At 42.4% G+C, this 25,635-nt stretch overlaps 4 protein-coding genes across 4 annotated transcripts; 1 reads left to right on the top strand and 3 right to left on the bottom strand.

The window, feature by feature from the left end:
• Positions 1-3,341: 3,341 nt before the first annotated feature.
• On the bottom strand, positions 3,342-8,029 carry spef1 (sperm flagellar 1). Its single transcript, XM_062401660.1, has 7 exons — positions 7,844-8,029; positions 7,558-7,669; positions 6,083-6,230; positions 5,836-5,884; positions 4,754-4,829; positions 4,550-4,655; positions 3,342-4,099 (listed from the first exon to the last, which is right to left on the bottom strand). Exons 1-7 carry the CDS (start codon positions 7,950-7,952, stop codon positions 3,986-3,988), a joined length of 714 nt encoding a protein of 237 aa, XP_062257644.1. The 5' UTR covers positions 7,953-8,029; the 3' UTR covers positions 3,342-3,985.
• A 61-nt stretch (positions 8,030-8,090) lies between these two features.
• On the bottom strand, positions 8,091-16,962 carry adam8a (ADAM metallopeptidase domain 8a). The gene is made up of 25 exons (XM_062401658.1): positions 16,853-16,962; positions 16,616-16,728; positions 16,428-16,501; positions 16,258-16,336; positions 15,526-15,602; positions 14,897-15,128; positions 13,971-14,048; positions 13,753-13,821; positions 12,937-13,106; positions 12,772-12,853; positions 12,512-12,654; positions 12,245-12,422; positions 12,060-12,149; positions 11,687-11,882; positions 11,511-11,592; positions 11,246-11,426; positions 11,076-11,162; positions 10,909-10,993; positions 10,456-10,567; positions 10,160-10,358; positions 9,774-9,821; positions 9,586-9,642; positions 9,441-9,491; positions 9,257-9,337; positions 8,091-8,963 (listed from the first exon to the last, which is right to left on the bottom strand). The coding sequence occupies exons 1-25, from the start codon at positions 16,923-16,925 to the stop codon at positions 8,919-8,921; spliced, it is 2,682 nt and encodes an 893-aa protein (XP_062257642.1). The 5' UTR covers positions 16,926-16,962; the 3' UTR covers positions 8,091-8,918.
• A 1,288-nt stretch (positions 16,963-18,250) lies between these two features.
• znf511 (zinc finger protein 511) lies at positions 18,251-21,174 on the top strand. Its single transcript, XM_062401772.1, has 6 exons — positions 18,251-18,452; positions 18,525-18,595; positions 19,379-19,580; positions 19,705-19,829; positions 20,161-20,427; positions 20,669-21,174. Exons 1-6 carry the CDS (start codon positions 18,330-18,332, stop codon positions 20,739-20,741), a joined length of 861 nt encoding a protein of 286 aa, XP_062257756.1. The 5' UTR covers positions 18,251-18,329; the 3' UTR covers positions 20,742-21,174.
• Positions 21,175-23,109, bottom strand: msx3 (muscle segment homeobox 3). Its single transcript, XM_062401773.1, has 2 exons — positions 22,633-23,109; positions 21,175-22,281 (listed from the first exon to the last, which is right to left on the bottom strand). Exons 1-2 carry the CDS (start codon positions 22,997-22,999, stop codon positions 21,872-21,874), a joined length of 777 nt encoding a protein of 258 aa, XP_062257757.1. The 5' UTR covers positions 23,000-23,109; the 3' UTR covers positions 21,175-21,871.
• Between the last annotated feature and the right edge of the window lie 2,526 nt (positions 23,110-25,635).

The following is a 25,635-nucleotide window of genomic DNA, read 5'->3' as shown; positions in this document are numbered from 1 at the left end:
ACTCTAAACCCTCAAGTCCTGCCCTCAGCAAGGCCAGTCAGCTGTTCATTAGAGGCTTTCCAGGAAGTGTGAGCAAGCATGTGATCACTGCTGCCTGAATGACCAGATGAGGGATAGCTTCCTTTTGTTAACTCTCAGTCTTTGTGGAGGTCGCTCTCTTCACAGCACAAGCCATTAGTCTTTGCTCTCAGAGGGAGGCTGTTTAGTTTGAGTCAGACCCCGGATCCAACTTTTCCCACATCTCAGTATTTGTGACAAATGTGATCATAAAGCAGGTTTTTTGAGCATTTCCTCATATTGTTTATATAACTGGAGAGTTTATGTGGATGTCTAGTGGCGCTTATTTAAACGGGAGGTCCGATTTCGTGTCTGGGTTACAAAGTCAGCGAGTTTAATCCCCTCACCCTCCCGCCTGAGGAAGTCAGGTCAAGGTCAGGTCTGGTTGAGCCAGCGTTTCTCTTTCCTTCCTTTCTGTCCCTGAATCACCAGATCCTGACTCTTGCCTGGATTCGTGCCTCGCCAGAGATTCAAGGGTGTGGTCGCTCATCTCGGAGTGCACTACAGTAAATCCAGTCCCAGAGCAACTCCATGATTCTGAATATGATTCATCAGCAGGAGACCGCGCCAGCATCAATAGCTGCTCAGTTTTCTCTCACATTCCGATTCTCTGTGTGAGTGTGTGATTCTCGTGTACAAAAAGCTTCACCGCTGCTGTTTATCAAAGATCTGCCTGACCTCCTCAAGGTTTCTGCGGCGATCACCTATTATCAATCCAAACCCTCAACTTTACTAATACAGGTCAGTTTACTCATGATGAGTAACTGCTCAGCCTGTAATAACATGAAATCTTCTAAGGGATATGAACAGGGCTTCCTTCAGGGCAAATAACCCTGATGATGTCATCAAGGTTACCCTGAGGCTAAATCCACAAAACTACTGTTTAGTTTTTTCCAAAGTATCACTGCTCATATCATATTTACGTCTGGAATCCCTGCTACCCCAGAGATTTCCAGTGCCAAATAAAAAAGATTAATTCTGACGACCCAGTTTTAAGCTTCTTTCTGACATGAACTGTACTTTGGACATTTTCCTGAAATTTTCCAAAGGGGCTGTTTGGGAGATCGCAAAAGTCTGAGTCAGTTGATCTGAATGGAACTTTTCCTTGTCAAGCCCAGGGTAAAATGTCTGGGTGAGCCCATGTGAGAATACAGCAGGAACATTCACAGTGAATAAGTCAGCATGTTGATGTAGAACGCATCAGACAGGAAAGTTGAATAAAGACAGGAGAAACATCTCAGGATCAAAGAGATGTGCCACACACGAAGAAAAAAAGAAAAGGACAAATGAGATTCCTGAGCTTTTAGCGAAAGGTGCTAACGCCAGTGCCCTCACCTGAATATTCTGGACATTGTTGTTATTCAGATAGATGATGATGTAATCAGGGTTACCTAAAGGAAACATCAACACTACTATGGTTTGTTTTTAAAACACATTACTGTAGCTGAGACAACTGGAATCTAGTGGCCACAGTTTAAGATTGAAAACTCCGGGGCTGCGTTGAAGTATGGACGGACAAGAAAGGAGACATTTAGAAACCGTGAAGTAGTCACATGCATTTGCTACGTAATGGCTTCTTATCTGTCGTAAGATTATCATTGAAAAACAGATTTAAACAAGGACATCCAGAGGGGAACAGAGAGACAGCTCGGCTTCAAATTAAAAGTTCAGGAGGCCGGAGGTTTGTATTGATTAATGTGTAATGAGTGACCCTTACTCCTTGTACTAGTTGATGGGAACAATATGTCATTTATTTGATCACTGAATATAAACTAGAAGGTTTTGCATGAATTTTCATAATTATATTAAATTAAATGTGTCCCACACTATGATTCTTGTAAGGCGTCAGAAGACAAGGTTGGAAACTACTGAGTTATTCTCTAACACGGTTTTTAAAGCATGTTAAATTATCTAAAATCCCAAAAATATAAAAGTAACTTTTAAGTAAGGCTGTCAAATATGTGTACCAAAGTATGAAATACAATGGTTTTCTCAGAAATGTGTATTTAAAGCAGCATAGAATGACACAGAGACACACACACAATAATTTGTCCATCTTCTTCCTGTGCTTAGTTTCTTTAGTGAATGAGAAGGTAATCCAATCCTTAATGTTGGTATAAAGGCAGTTTGGCAAAGGGGGTAGAGTGGTTGTTCTCCAACATGAATCAATCCCCACTCTTCCCCAAGTGTATCAAAGTGTTCTTGGCAAGACACTGAACCCCAAAAATTGATAAAATAAAGAAATTAAATGAAAAGTAAATTTTCACCCCTTTCTAATTTTCTGCAAATTTTGGTAAGAATTTGAGCATGTGTAAGCCCTCAAGAAGCCAATTAATTAACCTGAAAAGTAATAATAATAATCCTTACAATTTTAATAGGGCCTCACTGTCTTGCAGTGCCTGTCAGTGCTCAGGCCCTAAAAATAGTTAAGCAGGAACAGATACGTCTCATCATTGAGGTCTATGCCAACATAAAGATGAAAGATTTTAAAGAACTGTTTGATATCTGTTGAGATAAATTGCCTGGAGCCCGTTCAAAGTGATTGTTTTGGTCATATGAGGGCGATCAATATACCGGTCACAGCAGCAGCAGGAGATCGGCTGCCCCTGATGCAGCCCAGCAGGTCCTCTGTCTCCTGTTGTTCTACAGCAACAGAGGGGGCAAGATCAGAGGACATCTCAGGGACTGACAACCACTGACCGACACACACTCCCTGGGTCTTAAGTTGAAAATACTGAGTAACCGGCACAACCGACACAGACTGGGATCTGTGTTTGTCTATCTTTTGTTATCTCTCAGCTTAAAGCCTAAGCTTATAACAGAGGGAAATAAAATCATTAATTACTTCTTTTTTTTAATCTCTAAACAGTCTTTACACTTCAACCGGAACAAGAGCTTTGTGGAAAATGACTGAAGTAATTTTAGACTCTGAAGGAAGTGAGTCGGCGTATAAACCCAACTTTGAATATTATTTGGTCAGTTAGTCTTTGGCGTCATATCTCTGTTCTGCTTCTTTGAAACACACTGCTTGTATTTAAAAAGACAGTCTGGGAAGCTGCAGTGGTTCGGCACTGACAAACATTTACAGCAGAACATCATTCAGATTCAACAAAACTGTTTAACACAGGGACTCAGCTACAGTTGCAGGTCTATGGAAATACTTCTATTATAGAGAAAACTGTTATTAAAAAAAGAAAACAATAAACCGATGCATTTCAACACGTTTAAATAATAGGTGTAACAGAGCAACACGCAGAGAGTCCCAGACTGATGCTTCACGGCTCTTTAATGACAACATTCAAACATTGCACCGTAGAAACACCATGAAACTAGGAGGACATATACAAAATGTAAATTCATACTCAATGCTAACGTGAAGTATATGATAATCATTTAATACAAATTAAATAAAACTATTACAAATATTTAATCATCAAGGCCAATAACTACAATTCCTATATCATGGATATTAAATATATGAATAAATATTGAACAAAGCTTTTAAAACATGAGATGTTTGACAGGTTAATCGTCGAGACGCTGATGTGCAGCGTCTTGATAAGTATTTTATCAAGCTCAAACAGGAAGTCTCTAATTATCCCGGAGCAAGTGATATCTCCTCAGATAATATCTGTTCCCTCCGCGAAAGCTACAGGCAATTATGAGGGGTGAGTCGCCAAATTAAAAGGAAAACAAATTACTAATTCAAATAACAAAATACATACATGGGAGAATAACAATAACAAACTAAACCCAACACAAATAATACATCATCACAAAACTGCATAAACTAACAAGTTAGCGGTCATTTACAATAGGACTATAATCGTTTACCTGCATTTACTTGTTTACCTTTAACAATAGAAGAGTTTGTGTTACAGGAGTAAGTCTACAAGTTATTTTTACAAATTCTGAGTGTGTGGATTCGTCAGCGTGGATTGCCGTTGGCTTTGTACGTCTCCAGATGCCGGGTTAGTTCTTCAATACGCATGTCCTTCAAGTGAACCAGATGCTCCAACCTGCTCATTTTCATCTGCAAGATCTACAAACACACACACATGCAATCGGATGTGGTAAAGCCAGAGCAGGTTTCGAAAAGTGACCAATTTCACTGATGTAAACTTGAGGTGTTGCAAAGTGGTGTCATTATTTGCCTTTTCCTGGACGTACAGATGTGGCCACGGAAGCAAAAATAAAAAAGGAATGTTATATCCGCTGAGCAGAAGCTGACTCATTGACCACTGATGACACAGTGTATGGCCCATATTGCTCAAACACACACACACACACACACTCACATCTGTGTGACAAAACTGCTCCCCCACTGAACATCATAAAGGGGAAATGATTTTGTTTGCAGCTGTCCGACTAGTCAGCAGTAAGATTCCTGTGTGTGTGTGTGTGTGTGTTGTGTGTGTGTGTGTGTGTGTGTGTGTGTGTGTGTGTGTGTGTGTGTGTGTGTGTGTGTGTGTGTGTATGTGTTTGAGTCTACCTCCACAGTCTCCTGCAAAGCAGTGACAGTTTGCTCTTTTTCCTGCAGGATTATTCTGAATCTTGGGTCCATGTCTGTGTCAAACTGTGCTGTGTGCTGCAGGTTACTTAAAAAGAAAAGAAAAGCAATACATAGCATCACTGTTGAACATAAACACAGCTATAGGTTAACTTAATTCAAATTAAAAGCAACTTGTTGTCATACCCGTTCCTTGGTCTTCTCCTATCATCTTTTTTCATCTCCTCTCCTCTCAGCTGAGCCACTTCAGTCTGACGAATTTCTAAACACAGCAAAACCAGAGCGTATCATTTCTCAGAATATAATATGACTGAAAACTCATCAGTCACTGGAAACCTGCAGGGATTCGTCCAATAAGTCTTATGGACACAACTAGGCTGAAGGGAGGAGGATAGGAGGCATATATGTGATGATGACCACAAGAAAAGTGGAGGCCCGGGAATGTGAAATGATAAGATACAGAAAGAGAAAAATAAGGATGCTTTTCGGTTGAGCAGTGCTGAGCTCGGGCCAGCGATAAAGGCCATCTGGCGATGGAGCTGATATGAGGACCTGAGCTGTGCAGCTGATAGTGGATGAGGTGGATTGAGCGGAAGAGGAAAGAGCAGAGGGAGGAGGCTCTGGCCTGGGTTCAGCTCTACAGGGTGGTTTCAGGGACAGATTAGGTGTGGGAAACGGAAGAGGTGCCCGTCACAGACTCACTCCCTAAAGGTCGTGGCATTCTCTAATCAGCCCTCTCTGATGTTGTTAAAGGTATGTTTGTGTCTGTGTGTGGTCACGGTTATCTCTGGGACAGATAACCATTTACTGAGAGTGGTTGGCAGGGAACCGGCCTCGGACATATCAGGACAGACAGGAGAAGACGGGGAGCAGAGAGCATCATGGAAGAATATTACTTCTGTGACACAAAAATAAATCACGTCAGTATTTCTGGAATATGCTGATTTTGTGTTTGTCAGATGACCAACAGATACGGCACTGTTTTAAACTTTCTAAATTTAAACCCACTTCCCTCCCTGAGCTAAAAATAAAGTCAAAATTCTGAGTCTGCAGCTTCAATCAGGATAACAGACTGTCTGTGTCAGCTAATACGCTCCAAAAATGGATATATCATGAGCAAGGTCAAAACTCAGTCATCATATTTTTTCAGGGATTTTCATATATCAGTTAATCTGAATACTTTCAAGATACTGGTTTTTGAATTGGGTTTTTGGATCAAAAACAAACAAATGTTTGGTGTAAAAGCACAAACACAAAATCCACTCTACCTGCAGGAAGTCTCTCGTGGTGTTTCCTGGGGTCAAAATATTCCAAATCCTTGATTTCAAAAGAAAAAATAGGTTTAAAATGTAGTTACACTTTGCTCACACACACTAAGGGATGCTTTGTGACTCACATGGAAGGAGGAGGACCAGAGTAATTCACATTTTGGTATTAGCATTCAGACAAACAAACTAAAAGTGACTCATAGTATATATGTCTCTGAGGGAATGCGCATAAACATACAGTACAAACCAGTATGTTGTCTGCAGTCTGCTCCAGTTTCTTGTCTATCTTCTCCCTCAGGGCGCTCAGCACCGGCTCTATCGCTCCTGCAGTGCTCAGTGCAATCCTATTCACTGTGTCTTCAGGCAAATGAAAGTTCAGCTTGGAAAACACCTTCCTGTCCACAGAAGAAACAATTAAATAAAACACACATGGTCGTGATTTAAAAGGCTACAATAGGAACAAGGGATCGGTGATTTAGCTGATGATGAAGACTGATGATAAACACCGTATGGGGACGGCATGTTTACAGTGAAGTCCCACGTCAGGGGAGGGTAAAGTTTCACTTTTTACCCCAAAATTATCAAGGAGGTTATGGTTTCAGCCCGTTCCAATTGTTTGATGGTCAACAGGATTATGCAAAATTACTCTACAGATTTCCCCGGATCTTGGTAGACGGATGAGACATGGACCCAATAAAAACTCTTGACTTTTGGTACAATACAGATCAGGGAACGGATCCTGTTTTATTTTTTCTTTAATCACTTTTTTAAACATTGTGAGATGTTTTTTTATTGATGGAAAACATTCTGGCTTATTTAAAGGACTATGGGTGACCATGAGTGTGGGGAATTTGGTGAGGATCCAAATTAAAAGTCAGATCTAATTAATTAATGTGTGCTTTTCATTGATGGACTGTTGGGCCCTGCCACACGGGCGTCTGTGTGGTGTGACATTCATTTATAAATCACTTACCAACGCTTTGCCAAATCCTCCCCCTATAGAAGTGGTACACAGAGATTGGTTAACACTCTATAATGTACTTGTAAGTACTTGTGTTTCTTCAGTGCATAAACAATGCTCTGCTATTATAACGTCTCCATTCACAGATTATTTAGGCCTGTGGGATATAATCTGTTTTACTGATTCGTCATCCATTAGCCTGACTCTGTACAGCCAGGTTCAACCAAAGGCCTCCAGCTTGTGCAAAACACAAAATATGACCACATCACAACCGTTCTCGCCTCAATGCACTGGTTACCCTATGGTTTTGAGGGCCTTGCACTGCCTCACTTGGCAAATCTCATCCCTTAAAGCTCCGCTCAGAATCCCTGATCTGCAGTTTCCCTCAGTACCCAGACAGGGCAGGTGGGAGGTAGAGCGTTCACTGTTCGAGCTCCACCGCTGTGAAACCATACATCACTTTATTGATCAGACAGACTATCTCAGTGTCCTCTTTTCAAAGTGCATTTTTATAAAAAAATGTCTTCAATAGAATTGTTAGTTTGTTTTAGTTCAGTTTGTTCTAGAGCTTTATTTTAGCCACTGTCTTTTGCATGAACTCGTTTAAATGTGTAATCACACTGCATGTCTTCTCTGTCTTCATGGCTGTGAGGCACTTTTTAAACCTGATTATTGATAAGTAGCGTTTAAATTAAGTTTATGATTATTCCCATTCACAGCCACCACAGGCGGTTTGGATAGACAAAGGAGACGTTTCTTGCCTGTTGAGGAGGCTCCAGTTGCTGAGCTTCTGTGGAGTGGAGTTTGCAGGAATATAGTTGTGAAGGTCAACGAGCTTTGGGAAGAAATATTTCACAATCTCCGCAGCCATCACTGCAGAAGAGGAAGCGCAGGAGGAGAAGGAGGAAGAGGAAGAGGAGGAGGAGGAGGAGGAGGAAGAGAGGCAGGTCACAAGTTAAAGCAGAAACAAGAAGAACTTTTGTAGAGAGCAGCTGGAGATGGATCGTGACCCATTCCTGCGAGCTGCTAGCTGAGCGACCTCTTTACCTCCGTCGCTGAAGTCTCGTGTGATGTGTCTCTTCGGCCGGGCCAGCGGTATTCGGTCTATCCACGCGTACAAGCCCAGCAGCTCCTCCTCGCTCAGCTCGCGACTCATTTTTCCTCCGTTTTCCTGTTTGTTTGTGAAGATGCGACCTGTTTTCCTCCGAGCTGCCTCGTGAGCTCCGCGGGTTGTTAGAGGCGTGCTTACCATGGCAACGCAAACAATGGTGACGGAAACAACAGACTGGTTTTGGTGATCCACCTTTATTATCAACGTCAAAGACATCAAAGGGTTTTTTAATAAATAGAAACATACACAAACATGTTTTCAGTTCAAAGTTTGCAGGGGGAGAACAAATTATAATAAACCAAGGCAGTAATCCTCAGTGTGTGTAAAAATAGCAGTCATCAGCCACCATGAGTGAATCATGTCTGCTGCATAGAAAATACAAATGTACAAAATCCCTTGAAGAGTTACAATCAATACGCATCAGATCAAAGCACCAAGCAAAGCAGCTACAGGTCATAATTTAGTCCAACGGCATCAAGCACACGTGTGTTAGTACAAAAATAGTTGTGGTACAGCCATAAAGTGGCCATGATGGTGCCACGTTTAAAAATCCCTTAATGTTATTTCTTGGAAAATCAGTACCAAAGGACACGTAACAGTAAGTCATAGAAATTAGATTAAAACAAATTGCCTCAATAAGTGTTCACATGTACCAGGACCAAGGCAGAGTGAGTATTTTCCCTTAAGATTTGTTTAAAAATCATCATGGCAGCGTAGCCATTTGTCATTTTTAAAGCACAGAAGCTTGTCAAGCGCATCTTCCGGTTTCCATCGGCGAGCGGAAGGCCGACACAAGCCAGACACAGACGGGGCGGCTGTAATCCTCAGGGGAGACCGCAGCTGAGGGAAAAAGCTCTGTCACTTAACATGGCTGATCCTTCGGTGGATCTTGTTTCCGTTGTCAAACAGACGAGCGTCTCCTGAGAGGATCTTCTGGGTCCGACTAGATGGAACAAGAACTCCAGGGCTCTGTCAGAGGATCCCGGTGTTAACCACGTGCTGGGTTATGTGTCATCTGGGCCTGCTGGGGGGCATCAGAGCAGCTCTCCCCGCGAGCTAAGAAAACAAACACACTGTTGATGAGTCTCTCTCAGGACAACTGCAATTTTCTTCCGCCGAACCCCATCTTAAGTGTAAGCTATTATTTCAGCCCATCTGTGTTTTAGCTGTCTGTTAGACCTTTACGTGCTTACTAACAGTGAGCCACTGCTGGCTCATCACACTGCTATGTTGGGACAATGCCCAAAACCACAGACGTCTCCAGAAACGTGAATACCTCGAATAACACTGAGAATGTTTGGATGCAGAGGATTTGGGGGGGGGAAGTTGCGGCGAGTCTGCATACGTACCAGCTGAGTGTGAGGCAGCAGAGATGGTAGGGCGGACGGCTTCGGCTTCACCGGAGGCATCGGAGGCTTTGGCTTGGTGATCTGAGGAAACCAGATTTTAAAGGGTTTAAATGAGCAGTGAAAAGTATATGAATGCAAATATATGACAAGTGTTGTTTAAGTGACTTGTATTGTTGTCAAGTACCAATTTTGTTGCAAGCGGGGGCAGAGGTCTGGATGGAGGTTGTGGCTTAGCCTGATAAAAAAAAAGACAGTTAATACATAGTTTAACAAAACAAACTATCTTTGTTCTGGAAAATTAAATGAGATAAGTTCTGTATCAGTTTTACCTCAGTATAGTTCGGCTTGCTTGAAGCAGACAGTGGCTGCATGGACGGCCTCACAACCTGAAGAAAAAGATGTATCTACTTCATATACAGCTGACACCCAAACAATATGGACAGCAGTAATACAATATTGTAAATATGTAAACATTTAAATAATCCGTTATAATATAAAGATCAGTAGATGACATTACCTGTTGAACCTTTGAGGGCTGGGGCACAGCTGGAAATGTCTTCGGTGGCTGTAAGGGGCAAGAAGAGAGATGACTAAACCAAACAAAAGAAAACCATGACTCTGAAGTATTTTAACCACAAACCTTAGTTTTGCAGTTAAATGAGAATAACAGTCCCTTTATAATTTAGAACTGTAGAGTAGCACCTCTGGAGCGTATTGGTCATCCATGTGTGGCTATGGGAAACTTTCTGAGGCTAAAAAACCTTCTCACCACGATGACACGGATACAGATGCCAACTGCAGCTGCCACAAGTGGAAGTGTTGTGTCTAGCTCACACATTTAATATCGGTGTCAGAGTATCTCCACTCTGGTGCTGAAGCCGTTGGGTCAGATGGTAAACTCACCTCTGGAGCTGCTCTGCTGGGCTTCAATGCTCCAGTGTGCGGTCGGGCACTGGCAGAGAACAGAGGTTTGCAGGGCTGAGTGGCCGAAGACTCCACAAACATGGGCTGGCTGATCAGTGTCTTCCCGAGACGGGGGCTGTCGCGTGTGCTGCTCGACCGGAACACCGGGTTTGACTGTCCTGAGGTAGACTGGAGCCATCTGCCGAATAACAAACACAGTGGCTGAAATTAGATATCGGAAATATTACGAGTTCTGTCTCTACAGCTTCACTTACGCACGGTGGGAATCACTTTACCTCTTTGCCGGTCGTCTTTTTCTGATGCAGCACATCAAAATCCCAATGACCAGGACCACCAGCAGAAGTGCTCCAACCACCAGCAAGACAAAGAACACCAACATGCCTGTCTCTGCACACACACACAAACACACAAAAACAAACACCACACGTAATGATTAGGATGATATTCGATCTATTGCTCCTGGACAAGCACGCGTCAACCATCTCGGGGAACAAAAGTCACTGTAACATCATTACTGCATTTCTACAGACTCAGCGCGGGGAAATCCCCAAGTTCCCTGCTTGTCTGTTTGTGTTTATCAGCACAGAGCTCAATTGTGTGGGAGTCCATGAGACGTAATAAATCTTGGTGAAAAACGCAGCATTAGAGGAGTGCACACAAACAGTCATGTGTGAAGCATGGAGATTCAAATGGTCAAGCCAGTATCGAGCACGAAGTGGAGCTTGTACCTTCAGGCAGCTCCGACTGCTGCACGTCGCAGAAAGGCGGGGCCCAGCCGGGGTCGCAGTGACACTTACTCTCGTGGTTACAGACCTGTCAGAGATCACACTCGGTTATGCTGTCACAAATTCTGCAGTGCTCCAAAGTGTTGTGAGGTTAAAGCATTATTTTTTACCCCGTGGTTGTTGCATTTGGCCGAGCAGTCGTTTGTCCCGTACGCCTTTACGTTTGTGATATCTTGACACCGCTGGTTGTAGCAGACCTGAAGGACAGACAAGACGCCCTGAGGACACTGTTCACCACTCTGTGGTCCATGGAGGTTTTTCTTAAGGGCAGGTTTCTCACCATGTTGTTGCCACACTTGGTCCCCGTTGGTACCATGCCCAGATCTGCAGGGTAGTTATCTTCAGGGTTAAGAGTCGCTTCGTTGCACGTGTCCCCACTTCCGACTTTGTGAAAGGATTTCCTGGATGTCACAGGAAACTCCCACCCTCCGCGGCAGAACAGTGTCCCACAGGATTGATCTCTGTGACAAAATAAAACACAAACCGATAATAAAACAAAGCCCAACAATATGTGAATATGAGCTATTTGACTTATGGTTTCCTACCTGCTGGAACATCTCTGGCTAAACAGTGTTTTCCTGCAGGTTCCATGAAGGTAGAAACAAGCATTTGCAGCCACTTCAGCGTCTGAACAGAAACATAAGAAGATAAAAACAGCTGCAGATGTACTAGTCCTGAAGTTTCACAATAAAAGCAGATCTAAACCAAGCTGGCATTTTACCTGGACCCCACAGTCTCTTGCAGTGCTCCTGCTGTGAAGGACACTGCCCATTGTAGCAGTATCCTTTCCCACGGTTGCAGGACAGGCCGTTTTGGGTGTAGGCGTCCGTCGGACAGGAGGCAGAGAAGCCGGTGCAGAACTCTGCCAGGTCACAGACCCCTGCCTTTGGTCGGCAGACACTGCCTGTTGGTTTCAGCTGTGGAGGAGAGAGAAACACAGATGGTGATGTACCGACTTACTGAAATACGTACACTCACACACACACACACACACGGCCAGATGGCACAGTCAGACAGTGTCTCGCTATATGGTTACACATTTAGTATCAGCGTGTCTTCCCTCATCTAGAGAGGACACAGTGAGTGTGACTTACTTGGCAGTTGTGGCAGCACTCTCCCTCTGCACACTGGGCTCCCGCGTTAAGTTTGCATGTGGTGGCATTGCAGCAGGCATTCTTGCATTCCTATGAGGCAGACAGAGGAAAATACGATTCAGTAATTTAATTCTGTGACTTTTATGCATGCAGCCTGTCTGAGCTCAACACGCACACATACAGACCTGCACAGTGCCACAGTCGCACTCCTCTCCAGGCTCCAGGAAGGCGTTCCCGCACACCGGCCCTCCGTGGATGCGATTGGTGGACGGAGTGTCCAGCAGACAGGCCGGGTTCACCTCCTCCAAGAACCGGCTGAGCTGCTGCTGGCTGCAGCTGCTGAACAGCTTCGGATACACAAGTCTGGAGGAAGAGGAAGAGAGGAGGAGGTCAATATTAGAGGACTAGAAGAAGAGGTAGATGTGAGGGGGAAGGTGAGAAACTGAGCTTACCCAACGCTCTCAGACATGATGCAGTCTCTTTTGGTTACTGAGGAGCCACAGACACAGTTTTCAGTGTCATGGGACAAGCCCAGATTGTGACCCATCTCATGTGCAATAGTAGAAGCCACTCCTATTGGGTTGTTGTTATGGTCCTGTTTGTACAGCAGAAGAAGTGGAGTCACAAAGACATAAACATATAGATAATGAACATTAACATGTTATGATTCCCTTTCATTTCCTTGGGATTTCTAGAGAAATGTGATATTCACCTCATTGACGGCTCCAGATTTAGACGTGCACATTGCGTTGGTGTTTGCCAAGCCGACAGTGGACCCATCAAAATCCACACCTCTGAATGAAGAAGTGTTAAATGTTATTAGACCGCAGCTCCGACAGGTTCTATTAGAGGGAAGTTCAATACCCCTGCGTCTTACGTGATGAACTGTGCGTTGTCGTGCCTGGTCCTCGGCAGCAGGCTCCTCTGACGCCACTCGAGGAATCGGCCGAGGGTGAGCTCAGGGTTGGTGCTGACCTCTATCTGATCTTTGTACGACCAGAGATCCACGCCGACCAGCATGACGCGGACACCCACAGGGCGATACAACTAATCACAGCATGATAAAAAAGCGAATGAATCATCAGGTAAATGGCTAATATCAGTATTTTGGAAACAGGCGATGCTGTAAATCACTGAGCGACTGATGCTGTCACACAGGGAGACACATTCGGGTCTGGCACCTTCATTCACGTCGGCCCTTCTCCTTCAGAGTACGCAAAGAGGAGTGTGTGGTATGTGTGAAAATGTTCAGCTTGGGTGTGAAGATTCACAGTTAAAGTTAGATTTTTACAGCGAGGGAACTTTTCATTCTCTGTTATTGGTCGACATCCAGTCATTGAAAGACGGGGTAGTCTCAGGACAGCGTTTTGCAATGATTTAAATTCACAGTGAGAAGTCGAGTCTGATGTGACACGTGGTTGTTTCTGCTTTGTGGGGGGAAATGAGTCCTCTCAGCATCCAAGGCAAATAAACTAAATGACTGGTAAAAATAGGTGGAATGCTCTATTAAGTCCAGAGGATAAATTATGTGGAATTACATAAAATTAAGCTTTTATACTCATTTGAACTTTAGTGTGGTCTTATTTTATAGTCCTGGATCATTTTCTCCCAACATCAGAGGTTTTCTTTTTTGCTGTTCAAACAAAACAGTGTTGAATCGTTTTAGGTGGTTAGAAGAGAGAAACAAACATACCTTGTCCACATGGTTTGCTATTTCAAGCATCCTGGTCTCCACTGCCTTCTTACTGTCAAACTTCTTATACTGAAAAAAAAAAGAGATCATTTTTTTTTTTACTTCAGTAACTATAAGAAATAAAGTCTCAGATATAAAACCGATCATTCCACATCTTGAGGGGAAAGTGAATTACAGATCATTATGATTAAATGTGCAGTGACAGACAGAAATCCAACCTCAGTGTGGTCGGCCACAAGAACCAGCTCCACTGTTCTTGGTTTTACTGCACGGTCTTTGGTCTGGGCTCCGACTTTCTGAATAACACAAGACATTCAAAATATTAAACATTAGTGTGTGTGTGTGTGTGTTTTTTTTTTAGTTAGACACAAATTATTGTTGTTTGATGATGATTAATACAGCCCAGTAATCAAATGTATTGAGTTTAGTGTTACTGACAATGTACCGTAGCAACAAAAAGTACTATGGTAATCGTACAGGATCCTTTTGATGCATGCAAATATGGAATTAATACTGTAAAATATGAAAATGATATTTGCATTTTGAAGCTAACTATATACTTGCAAAATCTTAAAAACGATGTATTGGGTCTCTCTTCCTTGTTTCCTATATGTCTGGTTTTGACTCTGTTGTCCCATGTTTTAATTTCCTTTCTTTTTTTATCTTAGTTTGTTTGACTGAAATTAAAACTAATTGAAAGTGAAATTTCTTTTTGGTCTTATGTTGATAGAATTCAAAAATATCCCCAGTAAAGTTGAATTGGTTTGTTTTAGCTGTAAATGTGATGCAGATACAGGATTATCAGGACGTGAAAATGTGGATCGTGATAATGATACAGAGCAGCTGTGAACAGTAGTATCTTACTGCCTGAAACTTTACCTATCTAATAGGAATGCATTAACTCAGTTTAAAGAATTGTATGTCTTTTAGATTTCGTTTAACTCAATATTGTCCTTTAATATTTGTGATTCCTTAAATTATGACCTTTCTGTTTTATTTTGCTTCCCTTCTAAAGCACTGAGTTACTTAGATTTTGAAAAGTGTTCTATAAATAAAGTAATTATATCATCGAAGAACAAAGAAAGTATTTTGGTTTCAAACCCTGGTGTATGCATGTGTCAGTGTTGTGTGTCTGTGTCTTTACCAGACTGCCGAGCTGGAACAGTCCAGACGGACTAGCTCCGTGATCATAGTAAGTGGTCGTGTTTCCATGGGAACAGGAGCTCCTCTTCCTCCTCAGGTGTTTGTAGTTGTAGACAGCATGAAGACCCTCGTCGATGTTAGTCTCGGAGCTGTGTCTGTCGTCTCGCTGTCCCGCCTCAGGACCGGCCAGAGGCTCGATCAGGTACATCTGGTCCTGGAGCAGCACAAAGCCCCTGCAGAGCCACACAGGAGTTTCAGAGTGGATAAACACACAATCCTTCTCCTTTGCTTATGTTCTTCTCAGAGACTTAAAATACCCATCTGGTTGTGTTTGTTTTTACTTTCCACATCTTTTGACACTGGCATGTCTTTTCTATAGACAGCAGTAGGCGGCTTTAATTAGAGAAGTTGGATTGGGTTACTTGTTTTCACTCTTAATGGTCTGCAGGAGGGAGCCAATGGATGCTGTGGGACTGATTGTCTCTTCGGATTGGACACGGCAGGTCATGAGTCGCAGCAGGAGACTTACAATCCCAAATCCTCACAGGTCTAATTCAATTTGTTGCTAAATTTCGAGGAACAATAACCTTTTGTAATTAGAGGAACAAAACTACATGCAGCATCACTCACTTCATTCCAGAGCAGAGTCCCACGCTGGCAGAGGAGTCCTCCACCCCCACGATGTGTCCGTGGTAGTAGCAGTGAACCTGGACAGACAGACCTCATTACAGAAGGAGCCATTTCACAACTCTCTCGCCTTTTTTTTTCTTTGTCTGACAAATATCTCGAGCACAGTGTTGCAATGTGATCTGAGGGTGAATGTAACTGTATGTCTGTGTCATGGTCAGAGGAAATGACCTTATATGTCAATTCCTCTACCAGGTAAAAATCAAGAATGACAGCATGTGGTGTCATCTCTCATAATGAGGAACTTTGTAGTTGAGAAACTTCCCAATGCTTTAAAATGTGTCATGACATCTGAGGAACGGACGTTCATGTCTTAAATAAAATGTAACATGACGTTATCTCGGCTGCAGCAAAAACCCACTGGGACTGGGTTTGCGTGTGACAGGATATCCTGTACTTAATGTAATAAAGCATGTGTGGTCTGTGTAGTAGGATAATCATTTGATGCTGTATGGCAATCTGATTTTAAGATCTCTGGATCGTCCACGTCACTAAATGTATTCTGCCATTTCAGCAAGGAAAGGGAAAATAAATGTCTAATTACCGGGTTTAGGTTTATCATGTATATATACAGTTAACAAAACTTATAATCAAAGTTTCTATAGTCCATTATTACGCAGGTTGATCATTTTGTTGTTTGTTTGATCGTGATGAAAGAGTTTCAAAGGTACATACCCCAAGATCTGGAAAAGTTGTGACTTGGGCACCCTGATCAGAATAGTGTGTCACAGAAAAGTCTTTCGCAATAAGATCCCTGGAAAGAGCACATTATTGATATTATATAATTGATAGATCAATGAATTTGAAGCAGTATGTGTCAAGCAACACAGGAAAGAAGATCTTACTTGTTCCTCTCCAGATGCAGAGTGTAGTTCTGCCCTGCGATTGTCAAAGAGTACCGGAGTTCATCAGGGTAAGTCTACACTCACACACACAGCAGGAGAGACTTTAGTGCATCGTCAGTGAGATTAATCACAATGTGATTGTTTAAATACAGTGTGCGTTTGTGTGTGTGTGTGTGTGTGTGTGTTACCTGATGTGTAGCAGCATCACTGATGAGAGATGGATCCTTCAGCCTCTGAGGTGTCACAGTTTGGTACTTCATCACATGAGGTAGGGTCGTCCTTACACTGCTCGCTATTACTCCTGCAAGTAAAGTGATTTTTCAGTAAAGAAAGAAAGAAAGAAAGAAAGAAAGAAAGAAAGAGAGAAAGAACGAAAGAAAGAAAAAAAGGAAAGAAACATGAAAGAAAGATAGAAAGAGTCGTACCCCATGAAGAGAGGAGAATTCCCAACAGATATCCAGAATGAAGCATGTTGCTGTGTCCGACCGACTCAGTCATTGTGTGCTTTGCAGTCCGCGGTGAATACTGAGACTCCTCAGCTCTCCTCCTCTCCTCCTCTTCTTCTCTCCGCCTCTCTCTCTCTTAGTCTCTCTCTCTCTCGCTCTCTCCCCCTCTCTCTCTCCTTGCTGTGTAATATCCTGGCAAACCACATGAGTCAATGTGAAAACTTCAACCTCAATGTAAAAAATACAGAATAGTTGAACAAAGTAAAAAGTAATAATTCCCATTGGTTGATATGAGGTTAATCCTTTTATTTTTGGAACACAACTGTTTTGTTTCTTCACATTACTTTCTGATCTTAGTTTTTCTGATTGTCAATTGTTTCTAATCCATATGACTCAATCACCACAGGTGTTTCCATCTCAAATTCTCCTGTGTGTATGTTTTAATCAGGAATATAAATTGTGATAAATGAAGGGAAACCCCCCCATTAACCAAACATCCAGTACATAGGATCATGTGGCTCTGAACTAACAGCTGAACCGACGAGGACTCTTTGTGGACTCTGGTGCCCCCTACTGTCTAAACGTTGGAGCAGCCAGAGCATTGATGTTTTCACCATACTCTGTAAATTAGGTTCTCACACATTTCCATGTGTTGTAAATTAAGCGTGGATTTGGTGCACTGATGATATTTTACAGCTTATATTTGAGTGAATAACACCAAATGTTTTTGTAAAATAGCCCCAACATGTCAACTGGATGATAGTGAAAAAATTGACACATATATATATTGCACACGACTGATAAAAGAAAAGCAGACATGGTTAATTAAATTCGTAGGAATAACACAAAACTTACCTCATGGAAACCAGACCAACATTTTTGTGACTTTCTGGATTCAGCTTCTCCCATATTGAGTCTGACCAGTTGGGGGCGACAACTCACCCCTTTCATTTAGATGCGTTCATACCTCATCGTGAGATTGTGAATACTTGCACACGACACTTTTTTTACTTTTTTAAAATTAGTTTTTTTAAACTTGATACAAAACGTCCAGACATTTAAGTCATAATAACAAATAAAAATGCATGGTATGCACAAATGAAATAATACAACATAATAATAATATCCAACAAATATAATATATATACATTAAATAAAAATCTAATTGTAAATTGTGTGTTTTTCTGTGTCCAATTTTCCAGGAGCACAAATAACCAAGGTGTTTTTTCAAAAACAAGATACGACAGATATACAGTTGTTTGATAAAATCATAAAGTCATAAAACATAAATTAGAGTGGCCGCTCTTTTCCTCACTTTGCTGCCGTTACGTGAACACAACATATGACACCCGCCAAAAGCAAATGAGCAGACGTCATCATTCCGCGACCACTAGGACCCAAACAGAGGAGAAACGTCGGGGGCGGTGCGGTGGCTGTCACCTAAAGCAGGAGGAGGATGAAACCTGCTGGAAAGTGTCCGACTGAAGACTCTGGGGAGCCGGAGCGGAGAGAGACTGAGGCTCCGTTCAGCTTCACCCCGCAGCTCGTCCGCCTGCACAAGGACCACGAGCTGTTCGAGGTAAAGTTGCAAAAACGAGCTCCGTCTTCTTCTTGGATGAAGCACCCGCTGTAACACGCTGCATGTTTACAGGATGGAGACATCCACAGACACATGTACCTGCAGGACCTCTACATCTCCCAGGAGGACGAGCCCACAACCAGGTAGGAAACACGAGTTATATCCGAGCAGGAGCTAAGTGTTAGCCTGGTTTATATGTTAGCTTCTCTCAGTTAACAACCCACAAACAAAACTTCAGCTTGGTTGTTGTTGTTGGTGGTGTTGTTGTTCTCGTCGTTGTTGTTGTTGTTGTTGTTGTTGTTGTTCTTCTTCTTCTGCTGCTGTTGTTGGACCCAAGAAGGTTTAACTATGCAATGTTTTTTGCAATCTGCTGACCCTTTTCATACAAAGCATAAATATGTGTATGCTGTATTAAGCCAATAACTCTGCAAACTATATGATCATAACAGGGGGAATAATATCTTCAGAAATGTAAACAAGATGAAAATTATACAGCGAGCATAAGAATTAATTCATACATACATTAACCTACTGAAATACAAACAGTAAATGTATGTAAATACAAAGAACAACAGGGATGTGAAAGGATTTAAAAAACGTATTAAAATGAATCAAATCAGTGGAACAGTTTTACAAAAAGTACCAGTATCGAGCTGATTTGTATTAGATTCAAGATTATTATTGTCACGTTAGTTATACAAGTGTAATAAAGTACCATAATGCACGACTGAAGACGAGTCTCTAACAACTGCAGTTGGTCACTGACATCCGCTCACCTCTACCTGAAATCCCGAGTAGGAAAATACGACACCCAACAACAGATGCTCCCCCCAACTTTGGGTTTTCACCTTTTTACCTGTAGCCCATTGTAGAGTCAGTGTTGTAGTACTGACGGTAACCTTCTTCCTCCTCGCGTCTCCTCTCAGCGTCTCAGAGTTCGCCTGTCACATCTCCGGCTGCAGCGCTGTCTTCAGTGCTCTGGAGGAGTACGAGCACCACTACAACTCCCTGCACAGGCACGTCTGCTGCTCCTGCCGTCGCTCACTGCCAAGCGCCCGACTCCTTGACATTCACATTCAGGAGTGGCACGACTCTCTCTTCACTGTCCTCGCCCAGAGGCAAGACATGGTGAGAGCCAAAGGAAATTAATGAATTCTACGTTTTGTGTGATTTTATTGATTCCTACTCATCCACTTAAGATTCGAGGGGAAATCTTCAAGGATAATTATTCTATCATGCTTCCTTCATGCAGTACCAGTGTTTGGTTGAGGGCTGTGGACACAAGTTCAGGACAAGTAATCACAGGAAGGAACATCTGATAAAAATTCACAAGTATCCTCCAGACTTCAGATTTGACAAAACCAAAAAGGACAGAGGGTAAGAATGCACCTTTCACATTTTTGTCCACTAGATGGCAGCAAAATGTTAGTAGAAATATTACTCAGCCAAGTTTCGGGTCCACGTTTGTTATAGGGTGCAGGACTTATTTCTCTGTATTTAATATTTAGTGACATATTTCATGCAATTTTTTACATAAATTAAGATTTTCTGCTGCTTTACTCTATTTTAAAACGTCTGTGCAAATTGTTAAAAATTCATATCTATTTATCATTATTCAGACTAAACAGAGTCAAATGGCTTAAATTAGTTACGTCTTCATGCTTTATTCCCTTGTTTGTATTCTTTAATAAGATATCTTTCTTAACAGAACCCGAGAGACGAAGAGGCCGCCTCAGAAAGACATCGCCATGGAGGAAGTGGGCGATGTGTGTGAGTCCGAGGGTGTGTGCGAGGTTATGTGCGATATGTTGTCCGAGCAGCCTGAGCCTGGAGAGTCCATGGAGACGCTGGTGGAGGAAGCAGCTGCTCACTTGACAAAGGCTGCCGATGCTGGGGAGGACGCAGGTCTCTCTGCTGCGGTACACAGCCAAGAGTGTCCGAACAAAGACACACTGAAACCACAATACTCCTACAGGTTAGTTTAGCAGGAAAACATACAGACAGATTTGGGATGTTTAAAGTTTGAGGGTGAATTCAGTGAAACATTGCAGATGTCAGTGGTCTAAAGGGTAAAAAAGTTGAGCAGTTACTTTATACATGTGCAATGACATATGATTGAGAATATACATGAGCTGATATCTTTAGACAGCTTTTCATCTAATTCATATCAATCTGAGATGAAAATCTAAAGCTTGTAGTTTGTCTTCTTCTCTCAGAGTCCCTTCGACCGTGTGCTTTGGTCACGGATCCATCCGAGGCTTCAGAGGACGGCGTGGGAGGAGGAAATGAAACGCCAGACCTGCGCCTTCTGTTTGATGTTCCTTTTTAAGACTCAATACCCTTGTCTATAGTAACGGAATGTATTCACTATCACATGTGTCTTTAATGTATAATAAAAATGGCCTTTGCAAAAAAGAAGCAACGTCCATATACGCATTAATTTAGGTGATCAAGAACACATTTTGGTGTGTGTACTTTTTACACACACAATCTCGTTTCTTTCCTGTTGGTGTTACCCATACTGTCAGCAGACTGTGCATTTCACTTAATACAACCCAGTGTCTGTCTTTATTATAAACTAAAAGAATTGACACCATAGTGAATCCTGTTGTGTGTTGCAATGCAGAGTTAGATTGCACTGAGCTTAAATCACAAACGATAAGTAAAATATGAAGAGAAAAAAACGAGAGGAAATGACCAAATTTACATAAGAGATTTTAATAATTGTACAAAACACCTTTTCACCCCTCAAATATAAAATATCCTGTACATTAACGACTGATGTGAGACATTTATCTACATTTTGCAATAAAACCTACTGTTGTCTTGGACATTTAAGAGCTCTTTAAACATGTGCAATAAAAAGTTATTTTTGAGGTAATGAAAAAAAGACTACGATTTATCTAAATTTGAATTTTTATGGATACGAATATATATTTGTTTCTGTGTGAAAGGTTGAGATCATAATTTAATTTTTAATTCTTATTGTGGATATTTTAAACTTGCACCCTGAAGAAAGTTTTTGCAAAAGTCCATCAAAATGGAAATACAACATTCACATGGTCACTTTAGTGAGTCGTCACTAGTTATTGCTTCAAACCTTAAAAAAAATTAACATGTCACAAATAATTTACCGCAAATAAAATTTTAAATACTTCATAGAAAATTTACGAAAATGATGAAAACTCACAACCGTTTCTTTCATTGACCTTTTGAAAATTAAGCCAGCTTGTTTTACCAACATTTTTGCGTGAAAAATATTCCTCTCACCCCATTAGAATTTTCGCTATATAACGAAACATATTTTACAAAAGTTTTCAGGCATCTTTTACTTCTTTTGCAGTGTTTGTTATTTGCTGTATGGAGACGTTTGTTTTTAAGGCGGATCTCCCAACGATGCAGCTCAGAGTTAGTGCGGGTTAAGACAAGTAGTACATCCCATACGGTCCACTGAATAATCCCGGGACAGGAAGGCCGGGCCTGGGTCCGCTCAGGGCCGCGTAGAGGGACGGTGCGCCCATGGGTGCGGCGCTCAGGGGGAAGGGGAACGCGAAGGCTGGCAGCAGCGGCTTCGCGGCCAGCTTGAACTTCTCCAGCTCAGCCTCTTGTAGTCTCTTGGCCTTGGCCCTGCGGTTCTGAAACCAGATCTTGACCTGGGTCTCTGTGAGGCTGAGTGAGCCGGAGAACTCCGCTCTCTCTGCGATGGACAGGTACTGTTTCTGGCGGAACTTCCTCTCCAGAGACAGCAGCTGCGAGGTGGTGAAGGGAGTCCTGGGTTTTCTGTTGTTCTTGTGTTTCCGCAGGTTGCAGGAGGTCGGGCTGGGGAGTCCTGGAAGCAGAGAGTCACATCAGTGGAGGAGAAAAACTGGGATCCACGTGATTTATAGAGAATCAAACCGAATCAAGGGGAGGTCAAACACAGAATGGGCCTGAGACGTTTGGGTTGAAGGCCTGAACAGTTTTCTGCAACTTGGAGCCTCGCACAGTTTAAAGATCTATCTCCATCATCTCTAGGTGTCTTGAGAGGGGTGATCCATATTTTGTAATATGGAATTAGATGTCTTGCAAATTACTATTCCGAATCAAAACCTGATATTTCCAGAATATTTGTATAGGATTGTAAAGTTAAAAACTTGCCCACTATTTTCGTAATTTACAGAAATATAGCTGTTTCACTCACTTTGAGGGGATGCGTGGGGACTCTGAAACCAGGGCCCCGTGTCCGTGTCACCGGGCTCCACCGCCTCTGCTTCGGACCGGTGAGGTCCCCTCGGTGACCCGCACTCCGTCTCCTCCGCCGGGACGGCACCTGGACCTGCAGGCTCGGGGGAGTGGCGGCTCCTGTCGGGCGGCCTCTCCGACATGAGGGACTCCACACTGAAGGGCAGCTCTAAACTTTTGCTTTTACGCCGTCTGACAGGAGACAGGTCCAGCTCCTCGGTTCCCACGCCGCCAGCGGCTCGCTCCTCCGGTGCGGTGTCCTCCGGAGGCGCAGCAGAGCGCGGTGATCCTTTCGCAGGATTCATTACGCACGACTGCGGTGCCATACAACCAGTTTATCCCGCCGTGCGCGCCTCGCTGCTGCCGCTGCTGCTTCTGCTGCTGCAGGTCAGTGTGTTGTCGCCTTGAGGAGAATCTGTGAAACCGCCGAGGCTCATCTGACGTCGTGGAGCTGCGGGGAAACTTCAGATATTTGACGCACGGACCTGACTCACCGTCCCTGAAGTGCCACACATGCCTCTTTCATCTCCACCGCGCGCCAATCAGTCTGTGGATGTTTCCAAGCGACTGGAGCGGAACAGGCTGTGATTGGTCAAGCTGGTCGTGACAGAGCAGTGCGGTTCTTGACAGATGAAAACCCACGATCACAGGCTGAGCTCGGGATTCCCAAGGTGAGCAAATGAGTTTAATATGTGCAAACTCACATTTAAATAACATCTATATTATCGTGTTACATTAAACTTTTGGTATATTGTTTAAAATGTATAATATTCATAACATTCCCAATATTACTATTAGGTTACATTTCACACACACACACACACACACACACACACACACACACACACACATACACACGTAAACACACACACACACACACACTCGCGTACACACGTACACACACATACACACACACGTTTGTGTACTTCTATCTTAGTGAGGACACTCATTATACATTCCCCAGCCCCTTACCCTAACCTTAACCAATTCTGACTCTTACCCTTAAACCTCAAAGCGAGGGCCATTAAAAAGGAACACACACACGCAGATCTTTAACGAATGGAAATTTACTTCTGGGCTAATGTGGACCATATGTCACCATAATCTTCTTCTTAGTTACATTTGAGTGAGTTTAAAGTTGCACTGATTAGTTGCAAAAACGAGAGCCAAACATGACTAATGTTTTTTATTGTTTATTGTTAATGCTCATCCCCTCACAAGGTAGAAGCTGAAATATTCTTTTGAAGATGAACAACTTCAAAGATAATTTTTTTATGTTGCCTCCTTCACACTGTTCAATTCCACTGTTTGGTTGAGGTCTGTGGAAAGCAGTTCAGGACCATCTATCTTACCAAGTTTAAAGCGGCACAGATTACATTATTTTATATGAATTATTCTGATATATTTTGTTTGTGATTCACGCTCATCATCCTTGGATCAACAGGAAGCTGCTCTACAGCTTTAAAAAGGGCTAGGTAGTCCTCCAACATATCATATTACCTATAAGGTGATAATACTTTATTTCAATATTGTGTTTATGCATAGTCCTGCTACACTCCAAGACACCAAACAATTTGATTCCAGCAGGTTCAACAAAGGGAGTCCAATACAAAAGTTTACTTGTGTAATTTCTTTTCATTATGTTGCAAAAATGACAGTGGTGTTTCTTGTTCTTAGAAATATGTCCACAGTCGTTTATCACTGTGTTTCATTAAAGTAGGGAAAGAATCCTGGCTACCACTGCTTTTTATTCTCTTATGAGTTATTATCGCAGTAAATTTCTCCATCATGTGGCCTGTAATCGAATTATCCGTGGCAGTGTATTGGCCACATTTCAGCCTATTGTGTCCATTGTGTGCAATCCCCTTGAGAGACAGTAAAACCCCAAGTAATGTCGCAGAAGCCCTTTGAAGGGGCCCATCCAAATTGGTCTTGTTTTGCAGCTCTTCACATATTGCCTTTCATTGACAATGATGTGACTTGATGTGAAGAGTTTTTCTCTCTTATCAGAACTAATGCAGGACTCGTCTGTCTGTCCTTCTGTCTGCGGGACAATTGGTTAAATGGAGTTAACCGTTTCTCTCCCTGAGGTACATTTCTGCTTTGATCCCGCTGTGCCTGGCGCCTGTCTGCTCTGCTCTCCCCTCCCTCGGCTCTGTGTGACAGTGATAGATTGCTGGGTAGCTATACAAGCTTTCAATGACTGTAATTTAGTGCCCAACAACATTACATTCTCCTCTACTTACTCTCTATTACCACTCTCACTCTCCTCCTGTTTGGAAAGGGATGTAGGGGCTGTCTCTTATGTTTTTGTTGCTCCTCTGCTCCTCCATTGTTTCATAATGAATGAGTAAATCATATTTCCTGCCTCTGGAGTAACACAGTGCAGTGTTGCACTTTAGTTTTAACATTTATACAAATTACCTTTGCCATTTCCTTGACTTTTCCATACATTCTGATAAACAGACACATATTAATTATCTGTATCGAATACTCTTCAAGAAGTTTCACTAAAACCCCAAATGTCAACTTGCTGTTGGGACTATATAGGAAAAGTCAAGTGGTCATATGAAGATAAAATATAAATCAATTCTCTATTTAATTGTCTAAAAACAATATGTTGTTGACTTGTGAACTAGCATTATCCAAAATGTTTCCAACAATGTTCAAACTTAGAGAAATCCACAATTCATTTTGTTCACCTTTTAAATGCCTCATATCCACTTCAACTGTGGCTTCTTCCATCTCTTCTAACTCGGCAATGAAGGAAAAACCCACAATAGCCTGTTAGCCCATTAGCCCGTTTGCCCGTTAGCCCGTTACCCAGTCAACTGTTTTTCCACTGATTGTGGAAGTAATGGATCACAATTATTCATTGTTATTTAATGTGTAAAGTGAATTAAACTTAATACATTATCTCATCCATGAACGTGATTAACACCTGAGTCCTATCCGGTAGATT

The sequence above is a fragment of the Platichthys flesus genome, chromosome 12, assembly GCF_949316205.1.
Source record: "Platichthys flesus chromosome 12, fPlaFle2.1, whole genome shotgun sequence".
Classification (NCBI taxonomy): domain Eukaryota; kingdom Metazoa; phylum Chordata; class Actinopteri; order Pleuronectiformes; family Pleuronectidae; genus Platichthys; species Platichthys flesus.
This window is presented reverse-complemented; position numbering and strand designations above follow the sequence as displayed.

Bases quoted from the DNA above. Each gene is read 5' to 3' on its own strand.
- spef1 (XM_062401660.1), bottom strand. From the start codon at position 7,952: ATGAGTCGCGAGCTGAGCGAGGAGGAGCTGCTGGGCTTGTACGCGTGG. The intron at 6,231-7,557 runs GCAAGAAACGTC...TTCTGTGGACAG, and splicing joins AACTGGAGCCTCCTCAACAG to GAAGGTGTTTTCCAAGCTGA. The intron at 5,885-6,082 runs GTTTGTACTGTA...TTTGAAATCAAG, and splicing joins AGACTGCAGACAACATACTG to GATTTGGAATATTTTGACCC.
- msx3 (XM_062401773.1), bottom strand. From the start codon at position 22,999: ATGGCACCGCAGTCGTGCGTAATGAATCCTGCGAAAGGATCACCGCGC. The intron at 22,282-22,632 runs GTGAGTGAAACA...CTCTGCTTCCAG, and splicing joins TCCCCACGCATCCCCTCAAA to GACTCCCCAGCCCGACCTCC.
- znf511 (XM_062401772.1), top strand. From the start codon at position 18,330: ATGAAACCTGCTGGAAAGTGTCCGACTGAAGACTCTGGGGAGCCGGAG. The intron at 18,453-18,524 runs GTAAAGTTGCAA...GCATGTTTACAG, and splicing joins AGGACCACGAGCTGTTCGAG to GATGGAGACATCCACAGACA. The intron at 20,428-20,668 runs GTTAGTTTAGCA...TTCTTCTCTCAG, and splicing joins AAACCACAATACTCCTACAG to AGTCCCTTCGACCGTGTGCT.
- adam8a (XM_062401658.1), bottom strand. From the start codon at position 16,925: ATGACTGAGTCGGTCGGACACAGCAACATGCTTCATTCTGGATATCTG. The intron at 10,568-10,908 runs GTACAAGCTCCA...GTGTGTGTGCAG, and splicing joins GCAGTCGGAGCTGCCTGAAG to AGACAGGCATGTTGGTGTTC. The intron at 10,359-10,455 runs GTAAAGTGATTC...GTTATTCGGCAG, and splicing joins AAAAGACGACCGGCAAAGAG to ATGGCTCCAGTCTACCTCAG.